The 22,802-nt window shown below is 50.6% G+C and overlaps 11 protein-coding genes across 11 annotated transcripts; 3 read left to right on the top strand and 8 right to left on the bottom strand.

Moving 5' to 3' along the window:
• Positions 1 to 204: 204 nt before the first annotated feature.
• BJX68DRAFT_277397 (chaperonin 10-like protein) lies at positions 205 to 2,056 on the top strand (the record flags this gene model as incomplete). The annotated part of the gene is made up of 4 exons (XM_071048318.1): positions 205 to 780; positions 889 to 1,661; positions 1,754 to 1,859; positions 1,917 to 2,056. Exons 1-4 carry the CDS (start codon positions 627 to 629, stop codon positions 2,054 to 2,056), a joined length of 1,173 nt encoding a protein of 390 aa, XP_070896657.1. The 5' UTR covers positions 205 to 626.
• A 69-nt stretch (positions 2,057 to 2,125) lies between these two features.
• On the bottom strand, positions 2,126 to 4,173 carry BJX68DRAFT_269258 (thiamine pyrophosphate-binding protein; the record flags this gene model as incomplete). Its single annotated transcript, XM_071046282.1, has 4 exons — positions 2,126 to 3,262; positions 3,320 to 3,516; positions 3,600 to 3,832; positions 3,917 to 4,173. 4 exons carry the CDS (start codon positions 4,171 to 4,173, stop codon positions 2,126 to 2,128), a joined length of 1,824 nt encoding a protein of 607 aa, XP_070896656.1.
• A 337-nt stretch (positions 4,174 to 4,510) lies between these two features.
• Positions 4,511 to 6,539, bottom strand: BJX68DRAFT_277391 (pentachlorophenol 4-monooxygenase; the record flags this gene model as incomplete). Its single annotated transcript, XM_071048317.1, has 6 exons — positions 4,511 to 4,998; positions 5,028 to 5,531; positions 5,582 to 5,638; positions 5,688 to 5,933; positions 5,983 to 6,382; positions 6,434 to 6,539. The coding sequence occupies 6 exons, from the start codon at positions 6,537 to 6,539 to the stop codon at positions 4,683 to 4,685; spliced, it is 1,629 nt and encodes a 542-aa protein (XP_070896655.1). The 3' UTR covers positions 4,511 to 4,682.
• Positions 6,540 to 6,710: 171 nt separating this feature from the next.
• Positions 6,711 to 9,464, bottom strand: BJX68DRAFT_277388 (transcription factor domain-containing protein). The gene is made up of 9 exons (XM_071048316.1): positions 9,072 to 9,464; positions 8,585 to 8,959; positions 8,206 to 8,513; positions 8,133 to 8,176; positions 7,695 to 8,087; positions 7,597 to 7,641; positions 7,398 to 7,525; positions 7,150 to 7,350; positions 6,711 to 7,102 (listed from the first exon to the last, which is right to left on the bottom strand). Exons 1-9 carry the CDS (start codon positions 9,268 to 9,270, stop codon positions 6,954 to 6,956), a joined length of 1,842 nt encoding a protein of 613 aa, XP_070896654.1. The 5' UTR covers positions 9,271 to 9,464; the 3' UTR covers positions 6,711 to 6,953.
• Positions 9,465 to 9,606: 142 nt separating this feature from the next.
• BJX68DRAFT_242299 (uncharacterized protein) lies at positions 9,607 to 10,306 on the bottom strand. The gene has a single exon (XM_071040965.1). It carries the CDS (start codon positions 9,997 to 9,999, stop codon positions 9,814 to 9,816), a length of 186 nt encoding a protein of 61 aa, XP_070896653.1. The 5' UTR covers positions 10,000 to 10,306; the 3' UTR covers positions 9,607 to 9,813.
• Positions 10,307 to 11,365, bottom strand: BJX68DRAFT_242297 (guided entry of tail-anchored proteins factor 1). Its single transcript, XM_071040964.1, has 3 exons — positions 11,071 to 11,365; positions 10,818 to 11,004; positions 10,307 to 10,717 (listed from the first exon to the last, which is right to left on the bottom strand). Exons 1-3 carry the CDS (start codon positions 11,155 to 11,157, stop codon positions 10,395 to 10,397), a joined length of 597 nt encoding a protein of 198 aa, XP_070896652.1. The 5' UTR covers positions 11,158 to 11,365; the 3' UTR covers positions 10,307 to 10,394.
• Positions 11,366 to 11,481: 116 nt separating this feature from the next.
• On the top strand, positions 11,482 to 12,676 carry BJX68DRAFT_135902 (uncharacterized protein). The gene has a single exon (XM_071036378.1). It carries the CDS (start codon positions 11,503 to 11,505, stop codon positions 12,595 to 12,597), a length of 1,095 nt encoding a protein of 364 aa, XP_070896651.1. The 5' UTR covers positions 11,482 to 11,502; the 3' UTR covers positions 12,598 to 12,676.
• Positions 12,677 to 13,169: 493 nt separating this feature from the next.
• On the bottom strand, positions 13,170 to 13,740 carry BJX68DRAFT_242294 (4F5 domain protein). The gene is made up of 2 exons (XM_071040963.1): positions 13,611 to 13,740; positions 13,170 to 13,527 (listed from the first exon to the last, which is right to left on the bottom strand). Exons 1-2 carry the CDS (start codon positions 13,671 to 13,673, stop codon positions 13,315 to 13,317), a joined length of 276 nt encoding a protein of 91 aa, XP_070896650.1. The 5' UTR covers positions 13,674 to 13,740; the 3' UTR covers positions 13,170 to 13,314.
• Positions 13,741 to 15,682: 1,942 nt separating this feature from the next.
• On the bottom strand, positions 15,683 to 16,404 carry BJX68DRAFT_269252 (uncharacterized protein; the record flags this gene model as incomplete). Its single annotated transcript, XM_071046281.1, has 2 exons — positions 15,683 to 16,181; positions 16,238 to 16,404. 2 exons carry the CDS (start codon positions 16,402 to 16,404, stop codon positions 15,683 to 15,685), a joined length of 666 nt encoding a protein of 221 aa, XP_070896649.1.
• Positions 16,405 to 18,429: 2,025 nt separating this feature from the next.
• On the top strand, positions 18,430 to 20,153 carry BJX68DRAFT_242291 (uncharacterized protein). Its single transcript, XM_071040962.1, has 3 exons — positions 18,430 to 19,208; positions 19,257 to 19,498; positions 19,556 to 20,153. The coding sequence occupies exons 1-3, from the start codon at positions 19,019 to 19,021 to the stop codon at positions 19,892 to 19,894; spliced, it is 771 nt and encodes a 256-aa protein (XP_070896648.1). The 5' UTR covers positions 18,430 to 19,018; the 3' UTR covers positions 19,895 to 20,153.
• Positions 20,154 to 20,299: 146 nt separating this feature from the next.
• Positions 20,300 to 22,351, bottom strand: BJX68DRAFT_277385 (sugar porter family MFS transporter; the record flags this gene model as incomplete). The annotated part of the gene is made up of 8 exons (XM_071048315.1): positions 20,300 to 20,496; positions 20,590 to 20,720; positions 20,795 to 21,182; positions 21,260 to 21,501; positions 21,558 to 21,806; positions 21,856 to 22,111; positions 22,179 to 22,230; positions 22,289 to 22,351. 8 exons carry the CDS (start codon positions 22,349 to 22,351, stop codon positions 20,300 to 20,302), a joined length of 1,578 nt encoding a protein of 525 aa, XP_070896647.1.
• Between the last annotated feature and the right edge of the window lie 451 nt (positions 22,352 to 22,802).

Here is a 22,802-nt window from a genome sequence, read left to right as displayed (position 1 = left end):
TGGTATACATATATAGAGTGTATAAAAAAAGTATATAGCTAAGTTATAGATTGTATAGCTCGGTAAATCTCTTATAATCATAAATTACGCTGTATTTTATTGTATCTAGATATATTAGAGTATTCAAGGCTCTTAGTACTTGAAATGGCGCTTAAAAGGGCCTAAGGGAGGTTTATAGCTTAATTACTTAGTCTAAAACCTAGTAGATTTAAGGTGGTTGAGTTATTCAAGTTTAAAAAATGGCATTTTGTATGGTGTACTGGGGTGTCCGACTCGACCGGGTGTCCGACTCGGTTGGGAATTACGTTACATGAATCAAGCTCTCTCAAGGTGTAGATATGGGTGTACGAGCGCTCTGTCATTCATTGCTTGACCTTGATACTCGAACTCTTTTCTTGAAACAACTCTTAGCTCAAATACAATGGATACCCTACAACATCATGAACTAAGGCAATATTAAATCCGGCGATGAGGAGAAGTGAGGGGGAATACATACTTCACCTCGGCTCAAACCACACTCGACTCAACTGAACACAACAGACACATCTCAACGCTCAAAAACACACAATCACCAACTCTTCAACCCACAGATATTCCAACTAAGAGTACCAGTACAACAAAGTACGATGCCCACCATGCGCGCCGCCCGCTTCCACGCCGCAAGAGACATCCGCGTCGAGGATATCCCCGCACCACGACCAGGCGATGATGACGATAAAGTCCTCGTCGAGGTTGAATGGTGTGGAATATGCGGGAGTGATTTGGGCGAGTATCTTTCTGGTCTGCACTTTGGTCCCTCTCTTCGCTCTCATTTTACGAAGCTACTCGCCCAACGATAGCTGCATGAATAAATCAACAGAGAAAAGATAGATAGCTAACAAAAGTCAGGCCCATACACAATCCCCTCCCTTAAAACCGGCCCACACCCTCTAACAAAGTCCACCCTCCCCATAACAATGGGCCACGAGTTCACCGGCCGAATTACGCACGTCCCGACTACTCTCGAGCAACAGAGGTCAGGAAACGACATCCCACTGCGAAGGGGCCAAGCAGTCGTCGTCGACCCGCGCTTCTTCTGCACATCGTGCAACGCCTGCTCGCAGTCTGCAACGAATTGCTGCAATACGATTGGGTTCTTGGGACTTTCGGGGGGTGGGGGTGGGTTGGCGGAGGTTGTTGCTGTGCGGCCGGGGCAGGTTTATGTTCTTGAGTCGGCTGATGGTGGGAATCGGGATGGGAGAGAGGTGGATCTTGCGGCTGCAGCGCTGATTGAGCCGCTTGCTGTTGCGTGGCATGGGTTTAAGCTGTTTCTCTCGACGCAGAGTGGCCTGGATGTCACCGCCACCACCGCCCTGATTATCGGGGCCGGGCCTGTCGGCGTCGCTATGGCCTTTGTTCTTCGAGCTTGGGGTGTGTTGAGCGTCTTCGTATCTGAGCCATCCAATGCGCGGAGAGAAACGCTACGAAGCATGGAAGTCGTCACGGAGGCCTTCGATCCGATAATAGACAACGTTAGTGAGCGATGTAGGATAACTACACCCGATGGACTGGGCGTCGGCGTTGTCTTTGACTGCGCGGGATCGCAGCCTGGGTTCCAGGCCGGCTGCGAGAGTCTGAGGTTTCGGGGGGTTTATGTTAATCTTGCAGTGCCGAGGACGCCGGTGCGTTTAGCCTTCTACACTTCCATCTACCCTTCCTGCTCGTGGGAGATTTATTCGTGCAACCGATACTTATGCTGATGCTTCTCTGGCAGATCACGATTCCTCTAGGACCCTTCATGCAAAAGGAGCTGACCTACAAGTCATCTCTGGCGTATGATGAAGGGGACTTCCGGGAGACGGTAAATGCGTTCAGAGAGGGTGGGTCACGTAGTAATCTTGTCTACAGAGTATTGGGAACTAATTTGGGGCGTACAGGACGCTTCGCTGGTGTAGAACGCATGATAACCGGCCGCATTGCGCTAGAGGATATACTCGAAAAGGGCTTGGAGGAGCTTGTCAAGCCGAATGATCATCTCAAGATTCTGGCTAGCCCTAAGTGTAGGGGACTTGCATAGTGATAGTAATTTCAGTTCATTCTTTAGTATAACGTGACCTACCTGACCAACTGTAGCTATTCAACCACGCTACTTATAATAAGCCCTCGGAATATTGTCATAATACGGCACAACAACAACCCCTTCATCCTCCGTCTGCCCAACCATGACCTCCGTAACGGGATGGATCGGCTTACGGTCAACCACCAGCTCAATGCACTTTGCCCTCCTCTCCTGCCCTTGTCCATTCTCTGCACTTACCAACCCCTCAACGGCCCTGGGTATATCCTCCACCTTCTCAACCCGAACAGCCCGATTCCCCAAACCCCCTGCAACAACATCATACCTCGTCCCCGGCGAGAGCTCACTAATAACCCGTTTTGGATTTTTCTCGCCATACACAAGTTCCTGCCCGTTCGAACTCATCCCCCAGCAGTGATTATTCACAACGACAGTGATGACATCGAGCCCGAGGCGCGCGTACGTATCGAGCTCCATGAAATGGAATCCCGCGCTCCCGTCGCCATGTAGGTTTATCACCGTGCGATCTGGGGAAGCGACGGCGGCGCCGAGTGCATAGCCGAAACCGTTTCCGAGGAAGCCGAGGGCGCCGGTGGATTTGAGGATTGATGACGGGGAGCAGAGGTGCGCGGTGTCGCGTGCCCAGAGGGCGCATTCGCCGCCGTCAGTGATGAGGATTGGGTTTTTGGGGAGGTGCGTGAAGAGCGTTTGCAGGGCGTGGTAGGGGTGCATTAGGCCGGAGGGGTTTTGGGAGGCGTCGGAGGCGAAGGGGGAGGGGAGGGATTGGATCGTGGTTACTGCCGAGACCCATTCCTTGTCTATCCTGTTTGATGTATGGGAGGTAGAGGAGGATAGATGGCGGTTAACCGCGGCAAGGAACTGTGCAACGTCTGAGATAACTCCCAGCTCAACAGGCAGCGTCCGTCCAATCTCCGTCCCATCGACATCGACCTGAACGAGCTTGCATTTCTCCGCTGGTGGAATGAGTGCACCGCTGCGGCCGGCGAGGAACATGCCCGTTCGCGCCCCGAGAAGCAGAACTAGATCTGGCTGCAGTTTTCCGAGGACAGGGAGGAGACCGAGCTTCTCGGCGCCGCCGCCGTAGGTCTTGCATTCTATAGCCAGGGTTGAGGATAAGGTACACTTTTGCGTGTCGAACACTGGAATGCCGGTGGTCTTGGAGAGGGTGAGGAGGTGGGATATTGTCTGTCGAGGTTGCTTGTCAGCTAGCCCTAAGTTCCTATTAGAAGAGGTATGTAGTACCTCCTGCGACTGCGCTCCACTACCAATGATTACAGCCGGTCGACTCGCAGCCTGAATCAGCTCAACGGCCTTCTTGACAGCCTCAACATGCGGCCCTGGTGCATATGACATGGGAGACGAGATCGAACCCCAGGAGATCAACTTCTCATGCACAGGCGAGAACAACACGTCGATAGGAAAGTCCAACAAGACCGGGCCTGGAATAATTCTATCCGTTAAATACCGAACCACCTTGCTCCCAAAATACGGCATACAAAAGCAAAGGAAGGGAGATACAGACCAGGCGCCCCCGCCAACGCAGTCCTCACAGCAAGCGAGACAATCCTCGGTGCATCCTCCGCATTCGTAACGCGATGCGCAAACTTGGTCAACGGGCGCGACGCAACGACCTGATCGATGATCCCCTGCAGCGAGTTATTCTCCGCGTCGCGCAGCGGCGGTGAGGAGGTGATACACAAAATCGGCGAGCGATCTGCGAGTGCGGTTGCAAGGCCGGGGATGCCATTAGAGAAGCTGCGCGTTTATATCCGTCAATACACCTTTCCTTCTATGAAGTGTTGAAAACTGCAGGGAATGGAAGGGTAGGTAATATCTTACCCACTATTCGCCGTGACGAAACAAACGCCCAGTTTCCCCTTGACCTTCGCATACCCCTCCGCAGCCTGCACGGCGGCTGTCTCGTGGCGCGTATCTATAAGACGGATCCCGACCGTCTCGCAGCCCATGAGGAAGGCGTCCAGGTGGCCGCCATGTAGGCCGAAGGCGACCTCGACCCCTATGTGTTTGAGGGATTGGGCGAGGAGGTCGCCGCCCGTTAGGGAGCGGGTTGTCGGCTGGCTGAGGGGAAAGGACATTCTTCGTTCTCTGCTTCTTTGTGCTGTTTCTGGTGATCTTCGATCGATTCCAAGTAGATTGCGGAGACATGAAGATGGTTGTCCACCGTTGATATGGGTGTTGTTGATATAGTTGGATGGAAGTGAGGGGATTACCGAGGAAGCAGTGAGGGGTGCGGGGTTGAGTTGTTGTAGATGCAGTGACTGACTCAAGACGACTGGATGATGTTGTACACCCGGACAGCCGAGACTTGGCAATGACGCAGGGAAATCAGGGTCAAAAGATCTCGTGGCAGGTTTTACTGGTGGTGGTGAGCTGTCTTTCATTCGCATTCCATATAGGTTTAGAAAACAATCCTATAGTACTTGAACAAGATATTGTAACTATCAAAAATCTATAACTACGTACTAGCTATATCACTACTTGCATTTGTAAATGATAGCTCCTCCTTTGGGGTCTTTTTCAAGACGTCCAGTCCGCATATTCAAGCCAGATCCCGGAAATCTCTCAACAACCCTAAACCGAAACGTTACTGTGCATCGCGGGACAGGCTGCCCAAGAAAGCTGCAAGGCCACCGACGTTGTCCAACGTCGTCGCATAGGCCAGCAGACCATCCGGTCTAAGTACAACCACCGCCCCATTCGCAGGCGAAACACTATACGCAACATGAGCAGACTGATCTGAATCAAAGCAGGTATATCCCAGCCTTGCGATACTGAAGTACTTGTCTCCCTCGACGACATATTGACCCACGATAGTCAAGAACCGAATCATGCCCTTCGGGAGAGTCCTGGCAATGGTGCGTAGTTCTTCAACCGCCACGGATATTTCTCTCGAGTCTCGGCTGGCTGGCCGGCGAAGATGAGAATCGACCATTGCCCGTGGTTCTTCTTCAAGTTGAAGAGCCGGGTTGGAAGACGGGAACCTGGAGCATAGACGAGTGCATCCGGGGCTCTCCAGCCAGTGGGGACCATACCAGTGGTGGGAGCCTTGTTGATGATATTCTCTTCGTAGTGTACACCAAGCCCGATGCTGAACTGGATGGACTCGTCAAAGAGTTTCGTAAAAAGCTCGTTTGCGTCGGTGTATCGTCCCTTGTGAGTCTCTGGTATTTGACCCGATATCGTGGCGGAGAACGCCTTGTCGAGCTCGATGAGGTACTGGGCGGCAGCGCGGCGCTCGGTGTCGTATGTTTGGAGGACATCGCTGCTATACCAGCCTTTGACCATCCCTGCCAGCTTCCAGGAGAGGCTCACCGCATCGTGGATGCCGGTGTTCATTCCTTGCGCGGCTCCGGAGGAGTGCGTGTGGCACGCATCGCCTGCGAGGATGATTCTGTCGTTGCTGATGAAGGTATCTGCCACAGACTGCTTGATACTATCATGAAATATAAGCATGGCCTCGGCTAATGAAAGAAAGCAACCAACCTGTACAGCGTCCACCAGTCAACAGACTCAAACTCCAAAGAAAACGGCTCCATCGCCCTAACAGCCTCATCGTTTTGCGTCTTCTTCTGTGGGCCGTTCTCCGCACTTTGCCAGTATCTGCTTCGTCATGGCAAAGCCAATGCGCTTTACACCATGGTCTAGCTGAACCCATAGGACGTTTCCGTGACTCTTGGACTCGATTGAGGCGAATCCTAGATTGGCGTCGGGGATATTGGTCTTGAGGCGGCCGTCGATTCGTATCCATTTGTATTCGGTCTGTTCGACTTCCGAGGTGATCCCAGCCAGTCGTCGGACCAGACTGTGGCCTCCATCTGCGCCGACGATGTATTTACTAAGTTACATTAGTGAATGCTATAATCAGGGTATCCTATACTTCTCACCTTTTGACAGTTACCGTCTCGTTCGTCTCGAGGTTTCGAATATGCGAGGTCACTTTGCAGTCATCCTCACTGGCCGGGTCCACCGAGAGTGATTCTAGTTTCCAGCCAATATAGGGCTCGCCTCCTAGCCTCTTGTAGGCGTCTCGAAAGACACCCTCCGAGTACTTCTGACGGATATTCAGACAATAATCTAGGTACGTGCCGGTTATGCGTTGAAACATGGTATGCCATCCACGAGAGGTGACACGTTCTCCGTCTTTGTAAGTCACACTGTTTCGACCGATGAATCCAATTTGGTTCATATCATCCAACAGATCAAGCTGGTCTAGCATTTCAAGAGTGCGAGGGTATAGAGTTGTCGCTCGCCCGTACATGGCTTGCTGGTCTTTATCATGTTGTTCTGTGAAGGAATGGATACTTTATAAACTAAGGCATGGTTAGTTATACGTACCAACCACAAAAGCCTTCACTCCTGGTCTTGCCAGCCCATACACAACCAGCAGACCAACCGGTCCGCCTCCAGAAACGAGAACATCAGTTTTAATATGCTGAGACATTTCTTTGCGAAGGTATTGTCGTTATAGAACGATATCACGTTTGATGATGGTCTGAACTTGAAGCCATCAGTGCAGGCTTTTATACTTCGTCTCACGGTTAGGCCGGCATACCAATACCCCATAGGTACCTCTGCCAGCCCCTTTAGGGAGAATGAAGGTTATAATACTGTTACGGTTCGTATCGGATACGCTGCGCTGTGGTCGCATAGCGCCCGAGAAGTGGGTACTTTGCGTATCGGAATGTAACGGTATATGGGTCTCATACCTTGAGTCCTGCACATCGCCGCCGGATACCTGGATACGCTTAAGGTGTGCAAGATCGAAGTGGCATTCCTTGTCGACTGAACATGTGCAAATGGGCAAGCATCTGTGGCGTATTCGGGACGGTCGGAAATGTCAATACCCGATATCAAACTAAGACCAATCGAGGGAGATATTGTCCAAGTTGAGGTAGTCAAGGAAATCTAATGAGTATAACGCATCATCTACACCATCCCCAGTAGCCGGGCCCAGGGCACTGCCATTCTGTACTCCAGCAGTCGGCTGAGACTCGTGACCTTGGTCTATGCTTTTTAGTCGTGGACAAATACAAAAATGAGACGATGCCTACCAGTTTGCAGTTTCAGGCACTTGGATCGAGCGGCAATTAACCCATTGGCACATTGTTCAGCCACAACGCTATATGTCCTTAGGAAGTTGAGGGCAGAGCTGCAGTTGCCCCAGGCGAGATCTAAAGCTTCGCGTGTTACAATTTTCACGAGGTCGCTATCCAACTCGGTCAGGATAAGCACCAATCCTGCGGTGAATACATCTGGAGAGGATTAGCCGATGAGATATCAGGGCTTGAGGCGTGCGTACAAAAGACACTATAAAACCAAACGCTAGCCAAGTCGGTGCTGCAGGTTTGATTCACCAAAGATATCAGGTCAATGGCCTCTTGGGCACATAGTACCGAGCAGTTCTGCGTAAAGTTTGAGTAGATGCCACTTTCAGTTGGCAATGTGGTAGATATTTGGCCACTATCACTGCCCTTGCCATCCGTATGTGACCAAGTGACTGGGAAAGGACAGGCCGATACGCTGAAAGCCTGAGAAGCAAGAATCTCCACGAAAATCAGCAGGTTCGGCGAGGGTGGTCATAGGATTGTTTTGTTACCTTGCCTTGAGTAGAAGCTCCTCCCTCAACAGTGGATTCGGTTCATCCGCCTGACTATCGCCCTCCCAGCACAGTTGTCGCGGAAGACTTCGTCGAAAGTTCTCCAGTTTCGAGTCAATTTGTGTAATTTGTTTGATTTGTTGCACTTTATCGATCTTTCTCTGAGCAGCCAAATCGCCCGCGAAATCGTCGTATAAAGTATTATTGATCCCGCGCAACAAGTCGTGTAACTTGAGGGTAGCAACGAACCATTCTACACGGGAGAAGGTGTCTGGCGGCTGCGAGCCTTCTGTCGCGTTCCTAGATAAACAACAGTCGTCCACTGCATCACGAAGAGGAGCCGAGAGGCTTGAGGATGTCATTGGTGGACGACCGAGCATTGAGCTAATTGCTCTGTATTCCGTTAGTATAGCGCTTGAACAACAGATCTTGCCTTACAAGTCTAACATCCGGCACCCGTGCCAGATTCGCCTCCTCATTTGCTTCTGGGCAAAGGTTCTATGCTCATCACCCTCGTCGAATGTAAGCCAACTCCTTGCGCTAACCGACATGCAGTCCCAATGGTATGCCAGCAGCGATTAGGAGTCTGTGATCCTTGTAGGTTGTGGGCCTTTAGCAACAAAACTTGGGTCAGGGCCAGATCGCCACGCTCGAGATACTCTACATCAAGAGCCCGCTTGCATCGCTGGAAGAAAGCTTCAGATATTGTTTCTCGCTCAGCCTGAACAAGATTGGAGAATTGGCAGCCTATAGCGAAGACAATATTCAATCTGTAGTAAAAAGTTGAGGTAGAAACTCCGAGATCCCCAAGACCTAAGCCTGCGTTCAGGTATGGGTTTGTAGAAACGTCTACTTGGCCGTCATTCGAAGTCCAAACCAAGTTATAACACGAAAGAAAGCCTCTTTATGGATCAATGGGTACAGAGAGTGGATTCTGGAAAAGTAGCAGTCCACGAGATCATCTGCTAACGCACGAGGGGGTAGCTGTTCCACAGGAATCTTGAGATATTGAGAGACCCCAGCCGTGTTGGCTCCACGGTGAGCACCAGAAGCAGTACTATTATAGGGTGAGTGAGAGAGCCCTGAGGCGGGTGTGCCGGACTTCAGAGTTTCCTGTAGCCGCTTGATAAATGCTACGGCTGATGAGTCGCCAAAGGATCCTTTCGTGGACTCATCTGTATCTTCAACATCACCTAGTGAGCGAGTAGCAAGGCCCATCGCTGTAACCTCAGGACTCGATCGATCACCAAGTCGCGTCGGTTCGTCTAATGCGGTATCAGGCGAAGGCTGCACTGCATCCATCTCATTGTTGATTTAAGGGCTTTGAAGACTAACATATCGTCAATATCAAGCATTAGCCCGAAGTAGACCACATACCTGGTTTACTGCTCTCATCTACGTAAACACACTTCTCTCGACGTCGGCGGCAAGTCCCGCAATGAGGTCGGACCCCATCGCAGCGTATTTTGTGACCGCAGCATGGGTTACAAGCGACATGGACTCTCCTCCGTTTGGTTCCCTGTCTAATCTGGAGGGGTACTCCAGAATACAGATGGTGCGGAATGCCCGACGACATTTTGCCTTGTTGATATATTCCGGTAGCCCTTCACCTCTTCTTCCGCTACTGTAATGATCGAATCATGACGACGAGAATGTACTCCCAGGATCATACAGTAATTTTCGATGAGTTCGCCAACAAGCATTTGGCTTCAAGCTTCAATGATTTTGATACATAATCATAAATCGCTGTCAGCGTGCAGGATGGTGGTGGTTGGTTGTTGTTGTAGAGACAGACCAATAAGCGAGAGCCCACTTCTCACACCACGCTACTATTAATCGGTACTAGCCGCATCACCTGACCGCAAGCACCAAAAAAAAATCCTACAAGTTTCACAAAATCCTCTTCCCTTCTTCTTCTTCAACTCCTCGCTCAAAGAATCGCATTCAAAGCTCACACACAGAGAACCCTCGGGTCCTCTCTCTTCCTCTCTCGGGAGCGAAGAGCTCGCTTTGGGAGAAAGTCCCCGGACACCCTGTCCCTCTCTTTCATCTGAAGGAAGGGCTTCAGGCAATGCGGAAACGCGCCGCCATAAAAGCAATTTGAGAGCGGCTTACTGCCCTATTCTCTCCCGGTTCCGAGTCCTCTATGCCCGACGCCTCCCCCCCGGGGGAGGTGGAAACAATGGCGGTATAGCTTGGTTTCGGAGAGGGGTTTCATCGGGTTGCCATTCGTCGTGTTTGGATAGTCATGCGATTGCTTGGTTTGGCCCTTCGGGGCTGCACCGGGTAACTCAATGGGGCTCATTCTTGAGGCGAGGAGTTCAATCGCACTTTTTCTCCGAGTCTGTAGCTTATGGAAAGCGGTAATGGTGTTCTCGATTTGATTTGATCGAGGTGCTGTTGCAGATGCTCTGTCGAAGGGGCCGGACTCTCAGTTGCACACTTCCCCTTCTCTTTTATCCTTTTGCTTCATTTCCCGTATACGTCGGGGTACTGCGGTGGTTCGCGTGATGATATACCAATCATAGAGTCAAGCCCTGAGCCTCCGACCACGGTCTGGAGTTGTTGACGATAAACGATTGTTTCTTATCTGACGAACATTTACATATATACCTTTGTATCATTATCGTTCGAAATTTTATCTATCCTACAATGAAATGCCCTCCAACCAGCTCGTAAACCCCCAGCATGAGCTATTAATCATTGCGTCTTTTTCGCCGTAGCAGGAACAGTCTGAGCCCTCCCCCTCACCTGCAAAACCATGCCCGTGAGAATTTCCGCGATAACCGTAATCGCCGTCGCACACACGCTGTTCCAGACCTGGACGCTCACCGAGCCTTGCGGAGCGCGCGGGAACGACAGCACCCATTCCACGTAGTAGGGGAACCAACCGCTGGGAAGCACAAACACAGGTGTCTTGGAGTACCGAAACTGGATGAAGATCTTGAGGCCGTTCGTGCTGAGCCACCGGGCGATCTTGATGAACCGGTCGAAGGAGGATTTCTGCGACGAGAGTTTGCTGTCTACAAACACAGTCATTGTTAGCCACATCTTCCCTCGAGTCATAGTTCGATCTTCGACTGGATCTCAATAGAAGTGCTACATATTTCTAGGGCAACATACTCAAAGCCTCATAATCGCTCAACACCTTATCATGCTTCCGGCGCAGCTTCGCCCACTTGGCGAATTCGTCCTGCGAGCTGGTATTGTTCATCTCCCGCTTGAGCTGAATGACCTCGCGTTTCAGTTTGCTTTGTTCTTGCGCATCTTGGTATAGGGACGTTGGGAGTTTGAGGTAGAGGAGCCATATCTAGGTAGGATCATTAGAAAGGGCACGCAGACAGGCATGAGCTCGGAGGATGTGGCAGGGACGCACAAGGTTGTCAATGGCTGCTGCGCCAATGGTATTCACTAGGAAAATAGCGATATGGAGAATAAATATCGTCCAGATGAGAGGAATCATGATTGCGAGGTGGTGAGTAGTCGGAAGACTGGAATCGGTTGACTCGGCGGATTTGTGGGAGATGAAGCGAAAGCGAACGCTTCAGTAATAATGGGTTGGTATTGACCTCCGTTGACTCGCAGAATATCGGCTGGATTTTGGCAGTCAGAACTGCTCTTGGTAGCAAAGAGAACCCTTAAGCTAGACGCTGTTGTGGAGGGCAAACGTGAGAACGAAGCAAATGACGTTGCACACAGATCACTAACCACACCAAATGGTCCCAAGTCGGCGGGCGGCGTTTCTACCTCCGGTGCGAGGGGCTTATCACTCCTCAACACCAGCCATGCTCCAAGATCGAGACCCTCAATGACATCCCCATGTCCACCACAAATCGACGCTTATCGAGACCTATCGCGCATTTTCGGTAACAGGAATGGCCGCGTGCTGGAATTTGAGATCCTTCCGCCGGCGTTCGGTCCTTTCCTCGAGGACGACTGCTCGATCGGGGTGACGAAGAAATACCTCGTTCAGGCATTTGTGACTGCGCGAAAGGTGTTCTTTGATGGGTTGAAGCATTGTGCGTATAACCGGGCTTTGTCATTGCCAGATTTACCTGCCCAGTGGGCTGTGAACGATGAGTTGGATAAAACAATCGCGATCGCTTCGGAGGTTATCCTACTCTTCGACTGCGAGCACCTCACTGCTTGTAACTGGCGAAAGAGACGCTTGACAGCGTTGGCCAATTCAAGCCAGGGGCAGTTCGTCCAAGCCCTGGACGCAGAACTCTCGCTGATGACAGCGTACCTCTGCTCCCCGCTACACCGACACACCAAGTCGCCAACCCTCTGGCAGCACCGGCGCTGGATCCAGACACACCTCATCCACCTCCGGAAACCAGACTTCCAAGCCGCACAAGACCTGCTTGCGACCGAACTGTCTGCTGCTCTACGCGCCGGGGAGCGCCATCCGCGGAACTACTACGCATTCAGCTACATGCGACAGATCCACCGTGTAATCTCGGACGCTGGCGGGGTCGAAACACAAGATTGGAGTGCGCGATTAGGGCAGGCTATAATATCCACTATGCTAGAATGGTGCCTGTCCCATCCGACTGATATATCTGGTCTGATGTTCCTGCTATATCTACTGGACGCCGTTCCAGACGCAAGTTTTCGCATGGATACCATTGGCAAAGTCGCGCGGTTCGCGCTGGATATTGGATGGGAAGGCGAGAGTCTCTGGACATTCGTGGACCTGGCAGTCCGGAGGGTCAGAGTTGTTGCTTCTGTCGACGGCCTGCAGACAGAGCCGTGGAACATTCTCCTCGTTTCCGGCTCGTCAGATCAGCATAACCACGACAGTCGTAAGACCAGGCCGCGCTGGAAAACATGGCTCGAAAGAGCCCAAACCTATTGGGCGCATACGCAACAGAGCACCAACAATCCACCACAATTAACATGACCTCCCTGAGGGCCATCCGTCTTCAATCCCCTTGCGCCCGTTACGTTCGAGTAGACGTAGTCTGGCCGCCACGCCAAAGATATGAAGTAGAAGAAGAAAATAAAACCCTCTGTCAAAACCAAACGCTTCAGATCTTCATTAAACGCCTCGCTAACAAATCAAGCGTAGCTATCGTTGCGCATATCCTTGGGGACTCTTAAATCCATGCATCCCTTCCTAACCCGTTGTTGTATGTCCTGTCCTGTCCGTCGATCGAGCACCGCACCGCTACCTCCAGTATAAGCAAACGCACCCCAAGCCCATATAAAATCCGACCCCGAATCATCCGTCACGAATATACTGGCCATTCCACCGAGAACGGCAAATACCCTGCCATATATAATGAATTTGTAGCGAAATTTATCACGTATAACTCGTTAGGTAGATTCGATATAGAGCGAGGAGAAGGTCGAGAATCAGACGGTCAAAACTAAGGCAAGGTCATTGGGGTATAGACCTCATGGCGGTATATATAGCGAGTCGTCGCCGGGCGTAGAACGAGATATCACTTCTTCTTCGCTCCCCCGGCTGCTTCGGCGGCCTTTTTCGCATCGGCTGTGGGAAGAAATGTTCTAGTTAGCCGCGACATTCCAAACAGAACCCTTTTATGATGGACCGACGAGGGCAAAGGGGGAAAAAGAAAAGAGCCGAAATGACGAAAGGAGATTCGTTTCGTTCTTATTTGTCCCTCGCAACCTGCAGTCTGGCCCAGCCCAGTCCAGCCCTGCAGGGCGAAGAATGAACAACGAGAAATTTCCGCGCCTCCTCCCGATCCAACTGGCTGGCTAGGACTAAACAAAACTCACCCTTAGCCTGCTTCTCGCGCATCTTCAAAGCATCATCCTCCTTCTTGCGCTGGAACTCCGACCCGGACAGCGTGTTGGAGGATTTCTAGAGGCAGACAGCACCCGTCAGCTTCTCTTGTGCTGAACTTTGGCGCAAGCGCCAGGAAAAGAGTGTCAAGACAAACGAACCTTCTTCGCCGCTTCCTTGAGGTTCTTCTCACGAGCTTTGTCGCGCTGGTTTCCGCGGGCCATTTTGTCGGAGTTATAGATATGTAGAGGGGTGTCGTCCAAGGTGTTTGTCGCGGGTTTTGCAACGCTGAGGCAATTCTTGGGGCGTTTTGAGGGAATTTTGGGGGCGTGCCTGGCGCCGTGGGATTCGCGGGATGTGATTGGATGCTGCTATTTTAGGGGTAAATATTCCAGGCGGCGCTAAATTATCTAGCTGCACGAGCTGGCTGGCTAATTCAGTATTTGTAGATCTGGCAAATCAGGATAAATAAATTGCTCAACTAGAATGCTAGGTCAACAGTGTTATATTCTGTCATAGCTTCCATGACTTTCTCTCCAGGAAAAACAAGTGACTTTATACTTTATCTTAAAACTCCACCTTTAACCTTCACATAGCCAAGTGACAACCAGCTCTAAACAATATTCCAGCCATTGCAGCTCAAAGACTGTTTCTCCTCCATCTCTTCAATTCCCAAAAAATTATTTATCGCAACATCATCACCGCACCTTTCGGTCAGTAGATGCAAATAGTGTAGTGCATCCTCATGATACGCGCCAATAGCTCTCCCTGCTTTAGGAGTCATTCAAGCCATCAATTCAACAGCCTTAGAGTCCCTTCCCCGACGCTTTTGGGACACAGCTTTGGCAGACAAACATCTCAGCTTGAATGGGTGATCCTGTCCGAGGGCCTGAAGCCTACCTTGAAGCGTCTTACTTTCGAGATTCACGGCCTGTTCTTCCTTACCCTGTGCCCAATCCCTGTGCCTAATATACTTTGGCAAGCCGCAGCTGCCTATCTAGCGTATCGTAATCCGGGTCGCTTTGCTGCTCTTCATCTCCAACCGCCCGGACTGAAAGCACCTCTGCTTCGTCTAGCCTCCCCTGCTTTGAGTAGATATCAGCCAGAAGAGTCATCTCACTTTGTGGGTCGGCCGTGTCAATTTCTCTGCGTCGTCCAACTTTTATTTTGCCTTGATTACTTCTGCGAGCACACTCAGAGAGGTCAGCGAGTATCGGTGCTCCGCGCCGAACTTCCTCACTCTCCACTTCACACCCTTCTACCTAAGCTCGGCTGCTTCATCTGCCCTTCCAGTATCAGGGTATAGTGGCCCAAGGTTAGCTATCGCGTTGATAGTTTGCTCAGCGTCTTCGCCAAACTCTGATCTTGATATGTCTAAAATCTCGAGCTTTGATTTTTCCGCCTTTCCCATCCAACCTAGACTTTCAATCGTTGTAGCGAGGTTCGACATACTAGTCAGAGTAGGCCTGTCACGAGGCGGGAGCACTTTCTTCCTGGTCTCGACAATGAACAAATCAAGTTCCTCGGCTTCTGACCATCTCGCTTGTTCATAGTATGTAGCGGCAAGGCCAGCAATGCTTTCTAAAGTATCCGTATGCTGTGGCCCATATTCCTCTTTCTTATCTTCGACGAGCTGCAGATCGAGTCTTTCCGCTTCTCGGTTGCGGCCCTGTGGCAATAAGAAGTATGCTATGCCTTCCTGGAGGTGAATCCGCCGCCTTCGAACCTCGCGTTCTACTTCAGGTATAAGAGATAGCACAGATTCAGCATGCGGTAGGTAGCCTGCGCACGTCGCCCAGTTCTCGAAGGTTGCATCAGGTTACACATCAGCGAGAAGTTCCATTGCTTCAATGGACTTTTGTTCAAAAGGACCCTCTTCCGTTTCTATTAGTAGTAATGATGAGAGAAAATCCTTTCAGAGTACCCAGGGCTTTCAATAGGTCAATTGGCCGTTTCACCTTGTGGTGGACCACGTTTTTGGGACCTCATTTTCGGTCGAGAAAAGCAATAAGACTGAGTATATCGACGGCTTTCGGGTCTCGGTCCTTGATTTGATCAATTAAGACTATCAACGCTGTGGCCACCGCGGTTGGGAACCCCGTGTCCCTTCCGAGGGCCTCGAATGGTTCGCTTAGAAGATACATCCTGGTCTCATCACTATCGTTTTAAAGCTCAATGTATTCACTGATGCTTATCAAACTTTCTTGCATGAATGCAGCGGCTTGTACAATAGTCAAAGGCAGATGGCCCAGGAAGTCGGATAGCTCGTCCATGTCGCTCTCTTCGAGGTAACGTCCGTCACAGTACGCTTGATGAGGCATTTTGACTTCTCGCCAGTCATGGGCTGCACCTCAATTAGAGTATTCGCCAGTCCTTTGGTGAATTTGACCCCGGCCGCCCTATTTCGGGTCGTGATTAGCGTAACCCCATGCTGAGATACTGGAAGGAATTTTAGGATTGATGCAGCCTCGTCATCTTCCTTTCCGGCTTTACTTCCTCCAAATAACGCTGTTTCATCTGCATTGTCAATAATGAGTACCCAGTCATGATGCTCTTGATCAAGCCAGTCTTTGACGCGGGTGAGCTTGTCACATTTCTCTTCCGCATCTAGAGAGATGTGTTTGTCGAATGTTGAGGTATATCCCTCATGAAAGCGAGTAATATTGCTTGCGCTAGCCCAAAACCCTGACGCTTGGAATTTTGCCTGTCTCATGACCGATTTCGATAGCAATCTGAGATTTCCTCCATAAATTAGATTATTCTAGAACAGTGTTATAAAATCACTCACCCTACACCCCCAAGCCCAAAAGGCGCTATACCAGAAGCGCTTTTTGTGCGTTCTCGTAGGTAGTCCAGAATCGGTGCTCGATTGACGAATCCAGGGTTGGTAGCGACCAGAGTGGTTTCTGTAGAGAAAGCCTTCCCTAATAAACATGCTTCGTCGCTCTCTTGCATGGCTATAGCAGCGAACGCGGTGGTGAGTCCCGAAACATGTATATAACTGTCGTTCCTCTTCGCAGCGGAAGAGACAGATACTTCCCTGGTCACCCGGAACGGCGACAGTCATCCCGCGCGTGTTAGGATCAAGGTTGCCGACTTTTTCTCTGAAATCTGCGGCATGATCAATTGCGTATTAGTAGATGTTCAATATCTTCAAATTTTGCAGGGCGGGAAACTTATGTATGTTACCACACAAAGACAGGGCTTCTGAAAATAGAGACTCGAACAAAGACACCGCAAGTGAAGCAAGTCTCATGCTTGCCAAGGGGTAAAGCGACAAGTGATTACATATCATTCCAAGGCTTCTCAAATGTAAAGTCTCGTAAAGTTTATATAGTGATAGTCCTCTAGGAGCTCTTGGAAATTGGCCGAGGTTTCATTCGCGTATATGTCGTTCTCCTTCAGGGTGTTTAGAAACGTATTATTCGGAGTTCCAAGAAATGCCCGGACGGCTTTTGCAACCGCCTCACCCATCTTGGCCAGATGGCTCCCACGATGAGGGGTGCCGAAGAAAGCTAGGCCATAGGTAGCTGTCCGATGGAGTCGTAGATAACTTCAAGTTTGGCTTGGACCAGCATCTTGGAATACCAGGTTAGCGGCAACTCCTAGATGCGCGGCATGTGTCGCACCTCTTTGACGACTATACCGCCAAGGTTACGAGCGTTAAAGATTATAGGCCGAGCATGGCAGTCCTATTCGTTTTGTTTGTCAGCTGTGTGTCTTGCATGAGGTAGGGTCAGTTACCTGTCTTTCCAGCAGCAGTCTGCTGCGCAAGTTTTGGGCTTGCTCTCGCACTCCTGCAGTGGATGAGCGAATGCTAACGCTAAAATTATATCCGAATAGATATATCCTGCCCTGGGGTAGGTGCTTGGGAAGAAAGTCCCTCAGCCATAGCTTCCCATCCAATTCCCACGTTCTCTCCGCATGGCGTTCCTTGTTTTTTGGGGTTAAGGCCATGGGTGGCAATTATGCTTATCCCTCATCAGCAAACACAAAATAACGCACTCAGAGTAGTCTATCACTCGATTTTGGGGGATTGTCTTGGCGCAAGCTTGCGGAGAAACGTCCCGCATGGAGAGGAGTTTGCCAACAAAAATGACAGTATGCGTGAGGGTTATCTTGCGAATTGTACTCACCACATTTCATCTAAGTAAAAATAGTGCAATATGGGCATATAAAGGCCTCGCGCTTCAACCAGAACACCAACATTCAACAATTCGGCTTGGATCATTCTTGGGGTTTCGTACTTTAAGAGAAGGACCGACCGATTCGCGGGGCACTACAGGCGTTTGCGTCGAACGGCTCATAGGGCTGACGACAGAAGCGCCTTGGTGCAAGTACATAGAGACTCATCTTGCTCTCACTGACCCGCAGTTGGTGATTGTGGTGAACAAGCAACACTTCTTGCATTGGAGGCACCGTATAAGCTGATCAACATGATTTTCTAGAACTTGGTCGAGCGGCCTTCTGACATCCGTGGCCCAACAGTAAGGAAATGATAGCTGATACTTCAGCTAAGTCATGGTAGAAAGAATAACCTCACCAGCGGCCCAATTGTAGCATCACGGTATCTTGCGGAGGATTGCTGTAGCCGGCCTCCAGTTGGCCATATTCTGAAACAAATTGTGCTATTATAGGTTCAATAGCGGTACAGTGCGGCTCTGGTCATGGTAGGTCCTGCTGGTCTCTTGGGAATTCGCACTGAAATTTTTGAGCCGTGCGCCGGCTGCCATCTTCATCCTGATGGGTGTCCGAAGGCAAGGCTGGGCTGACAGGACCCTGAGTCGTGTCGTTAAGCGCCGATGCTAGTCTTCCGGCTTAAAATAAACTGGCGAATCAAATTAGCGCCCGAAAAGAACTGGGCATGATGGACCTCGAGAGAGAAGAAGAAAGAAAACGAAGTGAGGGCCAATCGTTTGCCGCTCGCAACCGACGAGTTTCAGATCGCCCGCGATCTTGTCCTCTCAACCACTCCACCACCTTCTCCAACAGCAAACCTGCAACAGACCTCTCTTTGCGGAGACTTTCAATGCCCGACAGATAAAGGTGCGACATTTCGGCGCTAGGAGGTCCTTGACAGACAACAAAGGCAGCAAATGGCCTTGAAGATCCAACAACAGCCTCAGTAGCGCCCTGAAAAGCAACAACACAAGCTGCCCCGTCCGGCGCCAAAATGAATGGATTTCCGATCCCAATGGCTTTTTGAATCTGTTTCAGGCTCCATTTCAGCCCATTGTGCCTATTGTTCGCTATCATTGCCTGTTGATTCATCCCGGATTACTCAATGATGGGCACCTCGCGTCTCAGGCTGAATTAATAGCGCCGCCCTGGCCATACCTTCCTTCTCTACGCCTCTCCAAATTGGCTTCGTGGTTCTTTCTCTTCTTACACCATCTCTTCAGACACTACTAACTTCTGCTGCTGGTCGGCGCCTTGAGCCTCACCTTCTTTCTATTTCCTTTGAACTGTTGACCTACAGATATCCTGAACATAAGCCAAGCGCTGTTATAGAGCCCGCATCCTACTACTCGTTGCATTTCATTCCTCAGTCTCAACAAGAACCGCAATCATGATGGCCTCGTTAAAAGAGTCCCTGGCTGGACCAGGATATGTGATCCTAAACGCCCTCCGCGTCATCAACATCATCGTCTTCCTCGATATGATCGCCGCTCATGTGGTCATGCTCGTCAAGATAGACCTCTTGACGAGCTTTTTCTTCTTTCAAGCAGTCTCGCATGCAATAGCAATTGGAACCAGCAGTAAGTATTTTCTATCGATTCCTTGGAAGCATGAGCTGACCCGAATAGTTTTCCTCATAGTCTCAGAACTCCCGTTCTTCCGCAATTTCTTCGACCGCCACTGGCCATCCCTCGGCGAAGAATCCGGATTCCTCACACTCGCTGTCATAATGCTGATACTTGGGATCGGAGCACTCGGTGATCTCAACACACCAGCTACAAGTCAAGAAGAGCTCGGCCTTACATTCTGGAGAATCATTATCTCGGCCGGAATTCTGGCCCTAGTCGTGAGCGTGATCAATGTTGTCGCAGTAAGTCCGACCCCCTATACACCCTTTATTGGAATCCAACATTAACTCAAATCGCAGAACTTCGCCTTTGCAGACCGCGACATCGGCGTCAGCGCCCGCCAAGTCCGCGTCTATGGTGCGGTCGCGCCCCAAAAGGTCGCCTCACGAACATGCAGTCAGCGGTCGTTGCAGCTCAGCTATAAGCGCGAAGAAACACTTCCCTCGTACAGCACGTCGAGTCCCATACGCCGAGCATCAACCGCAAGCATGTCGCGTTTTCCGATAAAGATTTCTTCGCCACTCAATCCCATGCGCATGAACAGTAACGCTGCGTCGTCCAAGTACTCTCGGGATTCCTCCGGTGTGACTATTCCCGATATTGCCCACCATCCAGCTCTACAGTCCGCGCATGTTTGAGCGAGGAGATCAAGAAATGGTCTTAAATATTCTGGTCCAACATTTGTGGCACTTTGTCCTGCCGGGCATAAAGACATCAGAAATAAATTGGCGTTGGTTTATTGGTGACATTAGCGATTTTATCTTACTTCTTATCTCGTTTTTCCTGTTTATGGTTATATGTTTTCGCGCTCAGATATCCCTCTTTTACGACTGTTTCTTCTTCTTCTTCCTGTTATCTTAATGCATACACATGTAGCAAAAGTGAATGATCGATAATGGACATTGTTGCTAGCAGTTATTGGTCACAAGAAACACCACAATATGTCAAGTTCGACGTGGTCTGCTCCAACAGCCAAGCCATACTTTTCCTTCTCCCTTCTCCTACCCTGCAGTGTCTAGCCTGCAAGTATTATCATTTCATGCTCAGTTGATATGTTCAACAGAAGCCGCATCAACCTTGAACCCGGCAGCCGCTTCCTTCGCCCTCTTCTGCACCTCCTCATCTTCTCGCTGAATGAACTTGAGCGGCCGCTTTGTCGAGATAGCATCGGGGTCACCGACGACAATAAGAGGCGGGTTGGAGCGATAGTATGCGTCGACGTCTTCGAGCGTTCGGTTTGCTTTGGGGTTGTTAGTACACAAATGCCCAACATAGACGTAACCAGGGAAGATATGGGCAGTGTAAGGTGAAGCCGGGGAGGGGGGAAACAAACCCGTCTCCGGATAGAAAAAGTAGATGATCGGTAAGAAGACGGCGTTGAGCACGGTCCAGACGATCCAGAAGCGCCAGCCGATATTCTGGATTCCAATTGGGGTAATTTCGACAATGGCAAAGTTTGTTATCCTGTCCAACCTCCATTAGTTCTGATTCACTTTTCCTTTGTGAAGGTTCCTGGGTAAGAAGGTTGGGGAGGGTACCAATTCGTCGCAGTCGCAACAGCCGCTCCCTTCGTCCGCATAGGAAGTGAATTGATCTCAGTCGGATAGAGCCACGGGACACCGAGCATCCCAATTCCAAAAGCGACGTGGTATAGGAAAAAGAACGCCACTGAGGCGGTGCCGTATACTTCATTGGTCGTGGCGAAGCGCAGGAGGATCGTGATGACGAGGAAGGAAATGAACTGCCCAAAACCCGAGAGGAGCATTAGACCGCGACGGCCAAAGCGTTCGATCATTGTGACGGCGACGCAGGAGAAGATGAAGTAGGAGGTTGCGTTGCAGGCTGTTAGGAGGCGGGACATGGAGTTTGAGAAGCCAACGGAGTTTATGAGTACTGTTGGGAGGTAGTAGCTCATGATGTTAATGCCTAGTATGGGCGTTCGAGGTCAGGAAATGTACTGTATTGGGCACGATAGAACTTTGGTGGGTATGAGGTGTGCAGACCTTGGAATTGCTGGATTGCTTGTGTGCTTGCGCCGAGGATTAGACGGCGGAGGGTTTTTGTGCCGTCAGACTTGTTGCGGCGGATGAGGTCTCGCCAGCGGATGGCGTTGTCGCGTTCGTAGTTGATGCTGTATTTGATCTCGTCATACTGGGTGGTGATGTATGGGTCGTCCATGGCTTTCCCTTCAATGCATGCGAGTACCTGGATGGCTTCTTCGTCATGCCCGTGGGACAGGAGCCATCTTCAGGTTCATTAGAGCTGGTCTACTGGTGCTTAGGAGAAGGGTTGATGGCATACCTTGGAGACTCGGGGAGCCATGGAATTGTAGCAAACAAGACCGCGATAAAGAAGAGCTGCAGAGCAATCGGCAACCGCCATACGATGCCTCCCTCCCGGAAGGATAGGCCGTAGTTAATCCAGTTGACGATACAATAGCCACCAACGTTCAACCCTAGTTCAAGTATGACCAGCTTTCCTCTCCATTTTGCCTGCGCTGTCTCGGTTTGCCAAACTGGTGCCGTCGCCGTACTCAGGCCATTGCCGATTCTGCAAGGATATTAGTTCAGCGACTTCACGGTGAGTCCGTGAGACTTGCCCAAGCACTACCCGTCCCACAAACATCTGAGCCAAGCTGTACGACGAAGCCTTGAGAGCGGTTCCAATTGCCATGATTGCACAAGCCAGGAGAATGGTCTTCTTTCGTCCCAAGCGATCACCGGCTGTAAAAGCAAGCATTGCACCCAAGAAACATCCGACATCGTAGATAGCGGTGACGGTTGAGAGGATAGTCGTCTTGGTAGGTCCAACCAGATCGTGAACCTCAAGGAAGTCTGGTGTAACGACGACGCCACCTGTCCGACCATACGGTTAGAACGCTTCGTGCGAGGGAAGATGAGAGTAGCAGGGGCAGCAACTCACTAAAGACACCTTGATCATATCCAAACAAAGTCATATCAGTGGCACAAGCAAGCTATATCCTCACATATCAGCGTCCTTCCCTTGACACAGACCATTGCAAGCTCACTCACCGAGACCCAAAAGGTGAGCCAGCCACCAGTAAACCCAAAGTAGGGCTTCCGAGAGATAGCCATCGTTGAAAGAGCACAGGACCGTATAGATATTCTGAAATGCGCAAATCAAGTTGACCAGCCCGGTACAAGGTTTGGGCAAGGGGATTATATAGTGGTGAGTATGGAGAAACAGCATCCCATCCCGTACAACCCCGGATCCGACTTTCCACTTGGCTCAGCCCATACGGGGTTGAATTTGGCGCTTTAGTCCTGAATCGGAACACGAGCAAGGTTCCAGCCATTGCCCACCCTACGATATGATGTCGTATCCTGATTCTCCCAACCAACTCCCATCGTTGACTTGCCGGACAAGGTGCAGCCATACTCAACTCCAAGAGAACAGAGACGTGATTGGAGCTGCGACTCTTCAAGAGACCACTGCAAAGCCCTTCAGAGGCCTGCTGCTATTGTACAGTGGGCACTGCAAAAACCAATCACGGAGAAAGGGCCGTTCAGTAATCCCTGGATCCGC

The sequence above is a fragment of the Aspergillus pseudodeflectus genome (assembly GCF_044049435.1).
Source record: "Aspergillus pseudodeflectus strain CBS 756.74 chromosome Unknown BJX68scaffold_37, whole genome shotgun sequence".
Taxonomy (NCBI): domain Eukaryota; kingdom Fungi; phylum Ascomycota; class Eurotiomycetes; order Eurotiales; family Aspergillaceae; genus Aspergillus; species Aspergillus pseudodeflectus.
This window is presented reverse-complemented; position numbering and strand designations above follow the sequence as displayed.

Bases quoted from the DNA above. Each gene is read 5' to 3' on its own strand.
- BJX68DRAFT_135902 (XM_071036378.1), top strand. From the start codon at position 11,503: ATGACATCCCCATGTCCACCACAAATCGACGCTTATCGAGACCTATCG.
- BJX68DRAFT_242299 (XM_071040965.1), bottom strand. From the start codon at position 9,999: ATGAGCCCCATTGAGTTACCCGGTGCAGCCCCGAAGGGCCAAACCAAG.
- BJX68DRAFT_242297 (XM_071040964.1), bottom strand. From the start codon at position 11,157: ATGATTCCTCTCATCTGGACGATATTTATTCTCCATATCGCTATTTTC. The intron at 11,005-11,070 runs GTGCGTCCCTGC...GATCCTACCTAG, and splicing joins CAGCAGCCATTGACAACCTT to ATATGGCTCCTCTACCTCAA. The intron at 10,718-10,817 runs GTATGTTGCCCT...CTGTGTTTGTAG, and splicing joins GAGCGATTATGAGGCTTTGA to ACAGCAAACTCTCGTCGCAG.
- BJX68DRAFT_277388 (XM_071048316.1), bottom strand. From the start codon at position 9,270: ATGTCGTCGGGCATTCCGCACCATCTGTATTCTGGAGTACCCCTCCAG. The intron at 8,960-9,071 runs GTATGTGGTCTA...ATACCGCATTAG, and splicing joins AGATGAGAGCAGTAAACCAG to ACGAACCGACGCGACTTGGT. The intron at 7,351-7,397 runs GTACGCACGCCT...AATCCTCTCCAG, and splicing joins TTGGTTTTATAGTGTCTTTT to ATGTATTCACCGCAGGATTG.
- BJX68DRAFT_242294 (XM_071040963.1), bottom strand. From the start codon at position 13,673: ATGGCCCGCGGAAACCAGCGCGACAAAGCTCGTGAGAAGAACCTCAAG. The intron at 13,528-13,610 runs GTTCGTTTGTCT...GTCTGCCTCTAG, and splicing joins TCAAGGAAGCGGCGAAGAAG to AAATCCTCCAACACGCTGTC.
- BJX68DRAFT_242291 (XM_071040962.1), top strand. From the start codon at position 19,019: ATGATGGCCTCGTTAAAAGAGTCCCTGGCTGGACCAGGATATGTGATC. The intron at 19,209-19,256 runs GTAAGTATTTTC...TGACCCGAATAG, and splicing joins AATAGCAATTGGAACCAGCA to TTTTCCTCATAGTCTCAGAA. The intron at 19,499-19,555 runs GTAAGTCCGACC...CTCAAATCGCAG, and splicing joins GCGTGATCAATGTTGTCGCA to AACTTCGCCTTTGCAGACCG.